Below are 10,464 nucleotides of genomic sequence, written 5' to 3'. Positions count from 1 at the left end.
GAGTATGTGACTTTCATTCAAAATCATTCATGCAGGCTCAAAACCAACAGCTGATGCTCTCGTCAGAAACCTTTACAAGACTTTCGTAGCAAGCTGATTCTTTGCAATGCCACAACCTGACGTAGACCACCACTAGGCATCAAATTTAAAACACATTTAATATTTATTTTCATAATTCACATAATTATCCTAAAATTGTATTAATTACAAAGACCTGTGTAATTAAGCAGTTTGCAGTAAGGCCTCTTCAGTTTAGCATTAGCAAATAGGAAAATGCAGTTCTATATCTTATCTCTTCATCACGAGAAAGGAAACTTGCACTACAGATTGCATCTTAAGCAGAGTAACCACTTCTACATGTGACTCATTTGTTCTGTTGTTTGAGATTAAAAATGAGTGTCAACATAAAGACTTCAAAATGACTAGCAATGTAGACTAGGTCAAATGGGCTGTTAGAAAACTAATTTATGTGCGAATATAGAGATTAAAACTCTTCTGTTATGGTAATGAAACTTCAGTCCTTTTTCTGATGCCTCACTCTGTGCCATTAAATATCAAAAACAATCTAGTAGTTCAAAATTAGTTGAGCAAATTGTGGGTGTCCTTTCCATTGTTAGACTGGGCTGTGTAGGTTCTTTGTCATCTAGGCCATCCGGCTCTCAGATGCGAGGTAAAACGTCTTCAAGAACCTACACAGATGTCAAGCTGTCTTCAAGTGTTGTTTTGCATTGTGCTTATCTATTGTCTGTGAGGGTGTGGACGTGAGAAAACACACTTTCTAAACCCTCACCACCGTTAGTAGTCTATCGTTTCAAAGCAGCCAGAACTAGAACCTAAGAGCACAAAACTCAAATCTTTTCTTTGCTTTTTTGTTGTTGTTCTTTAATGACAAGAAACAACGGAAGTTATTCAGAATTCACATGGTTTAATTTATAAAGACGTAAAAATAGTAAATAAATAAATCCACAAAATATTGCACACAAAAGTATGTTGTAAAGCCTGTGACTTATTTGTTTAAGGGCCAGTGACACATAATTCCAAGTAGTTTAGTCAAGTGTGCATGTTTTACCAGGAATGTGCTTATTTTTGGCACCTTTCCACCTCACTGGCTAAGACATATTCTCATTAAACTATAAAACTGCTGTCTTTATTTGGATAGCAAGCTACCAGCTTCATTTGCATGTCGCTGAACAAATCTCAAGCTGTCCATTTGTCCGTCCATCCCTCTTCTTGTTCCCAGTTGTTATGATTTCTTTGGACTGTGGATGTCAGACAGGCTAGTGCAAACTCTAAACATAAATGTGAGGCCAACACTTCTTGCTGTGAGGTGACGGTGATGGAGCCACCTTGAAGAAAAGAGACTTTTTTTTGTAATAAAGTGTAACATGCGTCTAAATTTAACTAAAGAAAGATTAATATGTAAGCACAAACATGAGAAAGTTAATGGAATGAATGAGTCGAGTCAGTGTCACACTGGTATGTGTCTCAGGCCATAAACTTCTGTTCTCATATGCGATTTCAGATAAATCCACAGTTTGATCTATTTTGACTGTTCTAGCAATGTCTGTTTCCCTGTCTGTTCATTTTATTGTTGTCCCTTTCCTTTCTTCTTAATAAACATGTAATTTGCACTTTGATTGATGGTTGCTATTACATTCCCTCTTTCCTTGCTGCTATGTCCAATGACTAAACCAGCCAGTCCTCTCAGCCCCGTGGTCCTCATAAAAGTGACGGGCTAACGGTAAAGGCCCTGTTCTAGCAAGCAAGTTCCTCTTCGCATCTCCTCCTGTGATTCCCATTACTGCCCTGGACTCCAGGAGCTCACGTCCCAAAACTTGTTCACTCGTTTCCTTCTCATCTTTCCACATCTTCTCTTTTTGTCCAACACATTAAAACCTTTTTGTGCATCATTCAAAACAATGACAATAACATTTATGGCCAAGATATAAGACAGACATACTTGAGTCTAGACTGAGGAAGTGATGTAACAGACACAATGTGGTCAGTAAGCTGCATACTTTTAGGCTTGACTACACTGTGAAAAAGAAAGTAGTTATAATTATTGCTGTTTTAATCTTTTCTAATCTTTAATCTGTTTGTTGCTGAAGTTTATTCTGATGCTTGATACTGAATCCTTTACTTGAAGCACTGAGTGCATTTTCTGTATCTGTTAAACCCACATGTTATAAATAGACACACAAATTGCATTTTACATATATAACACATACATTTATCTTACAAATTGTGGCATACAAAAAAATCTTTCTTCACTGTGCTGGCTTACGTCTGCTAGCTGATCTCCTTTCCTCTTGCATGCTATGCTACTGACTTGTTCCTTCTTCTGGTAGCTCAAGGGTCACATTTCAGTTCAAGTTCCACGGACCACGCTTTCAAACAAATCCTATTTTTATCCACTTTCTTATGACATGATAACATCAGAATAATGTCACTTTTGAGGTTGCGCGACCGAAACTGAGGCTCCTCTGAGATAGGCATGGCATTGAATATAAAATGTGAATAGAGATCTTCACTGCTTTGGGTATTACCACAGAGGCATCCGTGGCTAAATTATTACCACTGATGTTATTCATATACAAGCTCCATTTAACTCAATTACAAGTTAACCTGTGGTCACATATGTACTTATGAGGTGATTTTCTTGAATTCATGTTTATGGAAATGAGAACTCGGGTGAAATTATTTGTAACAGAAAGTTAATAATAGTCTTGACTTGAAAAAGCTACAAAATAAAGACATACATCAATATGACACAATACATCTACATTAATTATTGAATTACACATTGTACAAAAACTCATCTGTTCTTTTATGAAAATGCAACTTTTCTCAGGTTCTTGAGATGTTAAACGGCATGGTTCAAACCCACATTATTTGCATATGCAAATTACTCAGATACGTCCTCCTCTCACTGATACAAGGAAGTATTTAAAGACAGAAACTATGAATGATCTGTGCCACTGCTCTTCAGTAACTAAGCTGAACTGTCACCTCACCATGTCTGTCCACTGTATACTGGCTATACTCATCCTTGTGATGACTCTTGATGATCAAGGTATGTGTTGTTTATAATTTATTTTTTTTATGTGGACTATTACAGACATGAGGGCTTGCATTTTACAGACAATGCATGACGATGAATCTATTTATCTGGGTATTTCTTCTTTTTGTCTCCCAGTTTACTCGGGGAAGATCATTGGAGGACATGAGGCTGTGCCACATAGCAGGCCATACATGGTGCTTTTGGAGATAAACATGTCAGATGGTCAAAAAAAGCACTGCGGTGGCTTCCTTCTGAATGAGGATTTTGTGATGACTGCTGCCCACTGTCACGCTAAGTGAGTTCAAGACATGTACTTACCTATCAACTGAGATGACACCAAAGTCTGCGTCCCTGACAGAATTTTTATCCATAATAAAGCTAAGAAGACGCATTAAAATTTCAAAACACCTTAATAAGTAATATCGATGCGTGATAATGATATGATAATGTCAACAACAGTGATTAGTAATGTTTGTTTTCTGAATATAATACCCTGACAGAAACAGTCATCATTTCATTCATAAATTATATTTTCACATATATATATTTTTTTTATTTCAGGTCTTACACAGTCTTACTAGGAGCTCACAATGTGAATTCAAACAGTGAAATACAACGCATATCTGTAGAACAAGCATTTCCACATAAACACTTCAATGCAACTTCCCTTGTGAATGATGTAATGCTTTTGAAGGTAAGAATATCATCACACAGAAAATTCATATTTATTTACTATTAGCATTGTTTGTTTATGAAAACACATATTTACCACATTGTGTAATTATATTGAAAATTTTGTTTTAGTAAATCTGCACTGAAAGAAAACAACAAAAATCCCATATTTTAATTTTCATGTATATATCTTTCTCTTTTTTAAAGTTGAGCACCAAGGCAAACTTCAATGAGAATGTGAAACCTATTCCTCTGGCAGGCCGTGATAATGGTATTTTGCCAAAATCTTGTATACTCTCTGGCTGGGGGCGAACAGACAAAAATGGTAAATATATGTCTCCCAAGCTCATGGAAATCAGTGTTACACTGATTGACAATAAAGAATGTGCTATAGAAAACTTCTACTGCTCTCAGGGAGACACAGGTCCAGCTGAGGTACATACATTTCTTTAATTATGGACAATCAAACTCTATGGTAATAACTTCACTATTCACTTTAAGCATCGGGTGTGTATATACTTTCAGGGAGACTCTGGTGGTCCATTGGTGTGTGAAGATGGAAAGGCATTTGGGGTGGTCTCCAGCGCAGTCACACCACACTCAGGTGGCTCAGATATCTATAGATACTCGAAGATTCCTGACTCTAGAAAGTGGATATTTTCAACCATTGGAAATGCCATGATAAAGGTGTAATGCTTATGAAAGCAGGTTGTTTAAACCACAAAATTTGGTTTCACTGTTTGTGATCAAAAACTGATCATTGCAATGCTAATGTGAGTATGGTTTTGTTGGCTTTGCAGGGATTTAGATAGAATAGAGTTTATTTTAATATAACTGCAGGAAAAAAAAGGGGAAAAAAAGTTACATTTGCATTTCCAAAAAGTTATATTTGCACACAGATTAATCATGACTTGAAATCTAAATTTTTTTTCAAATACCATTAAACATTAAATTCTGGCATTCTCTCGGCATGTGTGTGTGGTGTAATCTTTTTTTTTTTTTTTTTTTTTAATTTAATTAATTCAAATAAAATGACAACACTGCCTCCTTGTGTAAAACAGGTACTATTACATTACAGTCTCACCGCTCATTTCTTAAATTCAGAGTTATAAAGGCCTTTTCATTTATGGGTTTTAAAACTAATTGACTATGCAAGACCAATAACGTTATTTTATAAGTAACTGACAAAGTGGACAAGTGACACTGAGAGCATATGGTGCCATTTCCAATAAAAACTAACATCATTTTGTCATTAAATACATTCAGTTATCAAATAAAGTAATTTATTACCACTCCAGAGCTCGTTAAAGTAAATTAAAATAATTCCATTAGATTTATTTTTTGTGTAGTAGAACTGAAGTGTCTTTGAATACTTTGTAAGTAAGGAAATGCAACACTGAACATGATTTTTTTTTGTTTTTTTTTATTCACACAGACAACCGTATAGGAAATTTATTAAAATATTATAAACCAACAAGACAAAAGTTGTCTAAATTATTAAATTGCTAATGTTAGGACAGAATAACCCTTTTGTTGGTCAGCAGTTATACATCACCTGTAACAGTAATGATCCAAACTGCACATATTTTAGGACTGATATAATGCTTAAATATAAGGCTTAAATCAGGCCTAATATGGTATGGAACACATAACAAAAGGCATTTGTATTAAAAATATCAAAACCATATCGTATTATCTGTATCACACTGTATTTTGAGTTTTAGTTTTGGTATAGAATAAATTATGATAACCATTTAACTAGTTCATATCCTAAATTCAAAAGTTGCATAGACATCGTTTATTTTTTTTAAATGTATTTGCACACATTAGGCTGCTTGGGATGTGACCCGTGATGCACTGAGTGTTTCTTCTTCACTCAACATTGTTTTTTCACTCACTGTGTGTACACACCTCTTTGCATCTAATTATTAGTTAATCTCTGGCTCTCTTCAATAGTGTGTCTTTGTCTTGTCATCCTCTCATCACCCCCAAACGGTCGGGCCCTCCCTGAGCCTGGTTCTGCCACAGGTTTCATCCTGTTAAAAGGGAGGTTTTCCATGGCAGTATCACCAAAGTGCTTGTATTTTCTTAGCTAGTACAGCCATGTTTACCTGCTCCCTTAGATCTGCCACCAAGCATCTCCTTAAGTTGCCAAAAACCAAGCATAAATTTAGAGGTGACCGTGCTTTCCCTGTAGCTGCTTCAAAGTTGTGGAATGATCTGCCCTTACAGATTAGGCAGACTTCTTCTCTTTCTGAGTTTAAGACTCTTCTTAAAACATATTTATTTAGTAAAGCCTTTGGCACATTTTGAGAAGTTGACTCTATTTTTCTATTTTCAATTTTTTTTTTTTACCACGTTTGATTTTATTTTCTGTTTATTCTATTTTTATACGTACAGCACTTTGTGAACCCTGGTTTATTTTAAAGTGCTTTATAAATAAAGGTGGTATTGAATATGCATATTAGCTGCCTAGCTGTCGAACTCAAATGCAGGTCTACTTTTTAGATGAAATAGTGAAGTTATCTAAAGTGAATGGAAGTTGCAACAGTTTAGTCCACAATCTTCACACAGTGGCTTCCCGTGGTGATGACGTGAAAACCTCAAACTTTAATCCCCAGCTCGTGGTGCAGCACCCGTGTTGTCCTCTCCACTTTCAACTCCTAGTGCAAAAGATGAAAATGTAAGAAGGTAATCCAAAGAGGACATCAGAATACTACACACATTTGCAACCCTGCTGACGATCATCTCAATAAATAATATTCAGTCCAGTTTTTCCAAATGACCTCTCTTTACTGATATGAGAATTTCTTTTTTTGCATAAAAAGTGAACAGGTGGAGGAATAACTTACTGATTAAAAGTCATGACTTTTGCAAAATCTGTAAAATATAGTAAGAAATTACTACTTAAGAATCTCGTCTCTCTGTGTTTTATATCTGTGGCCACACATTTTTACCACAGTCATAGTTTCCTGCTGTAAAGATACAAACACTTTATAAACTAACTATGCAAAACACATGTTTACATAGAATATGACAAATACACTACTTAGCTATAAAATTACACTTTGTATAAAAATTCATTTGTTGACTTCTGAAAATACAGCTTTCTGGAGGTTTTGAACATTTCTGGTTTAAAGCTAAATCATTTGCCTGTGCAAACTACTCAAAAAAAAAACCCAACAACAACTTCCTGCTCTAACTGATATGAAGAAGCATTTAAAGACAGAAACTGACTGTGACTGATGCCACTGCTCTTTAGAAACTCAGTAGAATTGTGACCTCACCATGTCTGTCCACTTCCTGGCCTTACTCGTGCTTGTGCTGACTCTTGAAGAACAAGGTAGGTGGGGTTTTTTTTTGTGTGGCTTGCATTTTATAGCATTTGACAGACAATGCATGATGATGGATCTATTTAACTGAGTATTTTTCTTTTTGTCTCCCAGTTTACTTGGGGAAGATCACTGGAGGCCATGAGGCTGTGCCACATAGCAGGCCATACATGGTGCTTTTGGAGAGGAACATGTCAGATGGTCAAAAAAAGTACTGCGGTGGCTTCCTCCTGAATGAGGATTTTGTGATGACTGCTGCCCACTGTCACGCCAAGTGAGTTTCATAAATGTATTTAATTATGAGGCCAAAAACTAGTTCATGGAGACCCTGACATAAATTCTTATCCATAATAAAATTAAGGCTCACGCAAAAACATTTGTAAATTTGTAAATAAATGGTATCTATATGTACCACGATATCAGCAATTGTGGCTATTCAATTGTTTTTTACCATTTCAGGTCTTACATAGTCGTAGTCGGACTTCACAATGTTCGTTCAAGTAAAGAAACACAACGCATATCTGTGGAAGAAACATTTCCACATGAACAGTTCAACCCAATTTCCTTTGTGAATGATGTAATGCTTCTAAAGGTAAGAATGTCATCACACAGAAAATATATTTGTTTTCCATTTGCATTTTTCTTTTATTACAATATCTTTTTTTAATTTACTTCATTCATTTGTATTACAAAATGCTGTAAAAAAAAATCACATTTTGATATCTGTTTTTTTCCTTAAGTTGAGCACCAAGGCAAACTTCAACGAAAATGTGAAACCTATTCCCCTGGCAAGTCGTGATAATGGTACTTTGCCAAAATCTTGTATACTCTCTGGCTGGGGGCGAACAGACAAAAATGCTAAATATATGTCTCCCACACTCATGGAAATCAGTGTTACACTGATTGACAATAAAGAATGTACTATGGAAAACTTCTACTGCTCTCAGGGAGACACAGGTCCAGCTGAGGTACATACATTTCTTTAAATATCATGTGGACAATCAAACTTTATGGTAATAACTTCACTATTCACTTTAAGCATCGGGTGTGTATATACTTTCAGGGAGACTCTGGTGGTCCATTGGTGTGTGAAGATGGAAAGGCATTTGGGGTGGTCTCCAGTGCAGTCAGACCACACTCAGGTGGCTCAGATATCTATAGATACTCGAAGATTCCTGACTCTAGAAACTGGATATTTTCAACCATTGGAAATGCCATGATAAAGGTGTAATGCTTATGAAGGCAGGTTGTTTAAATTTCATCTTTTGCTTTTGCTGTTTGTGTTTGAAAATTGATCACTGCAATGCTAATGCTAAGTTTGGGCTTGCAGGCTTTGTACAGATCTAACTTTGATGTCTCCACAGCAAAAGCTTTGTCAGAAGAAATGAGAGTGTCAAGGTTTTTTATAAGGTTCTAAAAGGAATTTCTAAATTTGTATTTGCAACAACTCGTTCATTCCACACAGATTAAATATAACCCTAAATCTAAAATTATACTGTAGCAGTGCATAAGGTGTAATTTCAATTGACATTTGATAGTGTATTTGATTACATTTAAATTTGTTATATGTGCCATATTTTTTCAAATAATAAATTCTGACTGTCTCTCGTTATATGTGTGCAGTTCTTTCAAATAAAAAGACAGCATTTCCTCCCTGTGAAAAATAGTGCCCTTATCTTGAATTCAGAGTTGCAACTGTCTTTCTACTTGCAAGCTTCAAACTTATTCAGTTTTGGAAGACCTGAAACCAGTAGAATTTCATTAATTCTATCTTGGAAAGAAAAGACCCCCTAGGGCAGCGGTCCCCAACCTTTTTTGCGCCACGGACCGGTTTATGCCCGACAATATTTTCACGGACCGGCCTTTAAGGTGTCGCGGATAAATACAACAAAATAAAACTAGTACCGGTACCGAAAAAAAGAAGATTTATTCATAACACACGTGAAAAGACCCAGGAAAACAGAGTTAACGATAAAAACGATAACAAAATAACGCTGAAAACAGATAAAAACCCTGAAAACCATATATTTCACACCTGAGCCTCAACTCTCGCGACCTGGTACCAAACGACTCACGGACTGGTACCGGTCCGAGGGGACCGCTGCCCTAGGGGGTCCATTGTCCCTCTCAGGGGGTTACTCCCACGGGGTTTAACTCTGGGACTCTCCACCATTTGACCCTAGAACTGAAGAAGCTTCTCCGATGAGAGGTGAAATGTCTTCAAGCAACTTAAAGAAGTCCAGACGCTTTTCTTTCCAAGCTCCTTGGACTACAATGACCTGGATGACTGAGAACCTTCACAGACATTAATTCTATCCCCATCACAAAACAAATGTGGAAGTCTCTTTACAATTGACTCTGTATTGGAATTTATTTTATTTATGTATTGGTCACATTGTTGCTTTGGTGCCACTGGGTTTTTAGCATGTCTGCTTCACACTTTATTCAAGAAGTTGGGAGGGAGCATTCACGCAGGAAGAACCCAAAATGTTGTGAGAATCCCACAGTTAGTGGAATCCTTTGTTAGATCCAAGGTGTTAACGAGAGAGACTTTATTAAAAGAAATAGTTACTCTTAAAGCGAATCAGTCGACTTCAAGGCTTGGGAGTATTTTTATTTTAGCAGTCTCTAACAATGTTTAAGAGGGTGGTACACCTCAAAGTTTCCAAAGACAGAAACTGAGCAGAACATTAATTAACAAAAGGATAATCAGTGTAGTTCATTTCACCCAGCAGTGGTTTTATAGTTAGGGGTTTAGGCTGATTGTTGGTTCTCTTTGTTTGTTTAAACAGACCATAAGAATTTTTTTTAAGTGATAGGTTATCAGAAACTACATTCTGTTTTTGTTTTTGTTTTTTACAACTGAAGCAGAGGAAATTGTCTCTGACATTAATCTAAAGATCCTATTTAACACATCTTTGCATGTAGCCAAGCAATACTGAGATGCAGAAAATATAAACAAACAAGCTACAGCTAAAATCCTACACTGGTGCACCAAAATAAATGTGAAACACCTTAAGCATATAGTACGAAGAAGAAGGTACTAAAGCAAAGGTGGCCCAAAATAAATCTATAAATAGATGAATCAATGATACATTTCTCCCCAGTTTAATTGTCTTCTTATTACTAAATTAATAAATCATTATGTTTTAAATTTTTTTCCCAAATAATTAAATTCATTTTCATTTATGTGACTCTTAAAACACTAGATTAGTGAAAACTTAAGTAATGATACATTTGCTTCAAACATAGAACAGCATAAAGCAGTAATTAGTCATTGCTGATTATCTACAAAGAGGAAGCAGTAAGGGTGCAGTACAGTATCTCACTGTTTCATAATTACCAGAGTATTACTAAATTAGTGCATCCCTTCAAGGAAAGTACATTGAGTAATTTCCC

General features: G+C 35.9%; 2 protein-coding genes across 2 annotated transcripts; both read left to right on the top strand.

Annotated features, from left to right (window-relative positions):
- Positions 1-2,373: 2,373 nt before the first annotated feature.
- Positions 2,374-4,702, top strand: LOC145424276 (granzyme B-like). Its single transcript, XM_080297454.1, has 5 exons — positions 2,374-3,073; positions 3,197-3,356; positions 3,623-3,755; positions 3,941-4,168; positions 4,259-4,702. The coding sequence occupies exons 1-5, from the start codon at positions 2,899-2,901 to the stop codon at positions 4,424-4,426; spliced, it is 864 nt and encodes a 287-aa protein (XP_080153580.1). The 5' UTR covers positions 2,374-2,898; the 3' UTR covers positions 4,427-4,702.
- Positions 4,703-6,940: 2,238 nt separating this feature from the next.
- On the top strand, positions 6,941-8,677 carry LOC113016981 (granzyme G-like). Its single transcript, XM_026160227.2, has 5 exons — positions 6,941-7,076; positions 7,180-7,339; positions 7,525-7,657; positions 7,806-8,033; positions 8,129-8,677. Exons 1-5 carry the CDS (start codon positions 7,022-7,024, stop codon positions 8,294-8,296), a joined length of 744 nt encoding a protein of 247 aa, XP_026016012.2. The 5' UTR covers positions 6,941-7,021; the 3' UTR covers positions 8,297-8,677.
- The last annotated feature ends 1,787 nt before the right edge of the window (positions 8,678-10,464 follow it).

The sequence above is a fragment of the Astatotilapia calliptera genome, chromosome 23 (assembly GCF_964374335.1).
Source record: "Astatotilapia calliptera chromosome 23, fAstCal68.1, whole genome shotgun sequence".
In the NCBI taxonomy this organism is placed as follows: Eukaryota; Metazoa; Chordata; class Actinopteri; order Cichliformes; family Cichlidae; genus Astatotilapia; species Astatotilapia calliptera.
This window is presented reverse-complemented; position numbering and strand designations above follow the sequence as displayed.

Coding starts and splice junctions, on each gene's coding strand:
- LOC113016981 (XM_026160227.2), top strand. CDS start 7,022: ATGTCTGTCCACTTCCTGGCCTTACTCGTGCTTGTGCTGACTCTTGAA. Junction 7,340..7,524: donor GCTGCCCACTGTCACGCCAA/GTGAGTTTCATA, acceptor TTACCATTTCAG/GTCTTACATAGTCGTAGTCG. Junction 7,658..7,805: donor ATGATGTAATGCTTCTAAAG/GTAAGAATGTCA, acceptor TTTTTCCTTAAG/TTGAGCACCAAGGCAAACTT.
- LOC145424276 (XM_080297454.1), top strand. CDS start 2,899: ATGCAAATTACTCAGATACGTCCTCCTCTCACTGATACAAGGAAGTAT. Junction 3,074..3,196: donor GATGACTCTTGATGATCAAG/GTATGTGTTGTT, acceptor TTTGTCTCCCAG/TTTACTCGGGGAAGATCATT. Junction 3,756..3,940: donor ATGATGTAATGCTTTTGAAG/GTAAGAATATCA, acceptor TCTTTTTTAAAG/TTGAGCACCAAGGCAAACTT.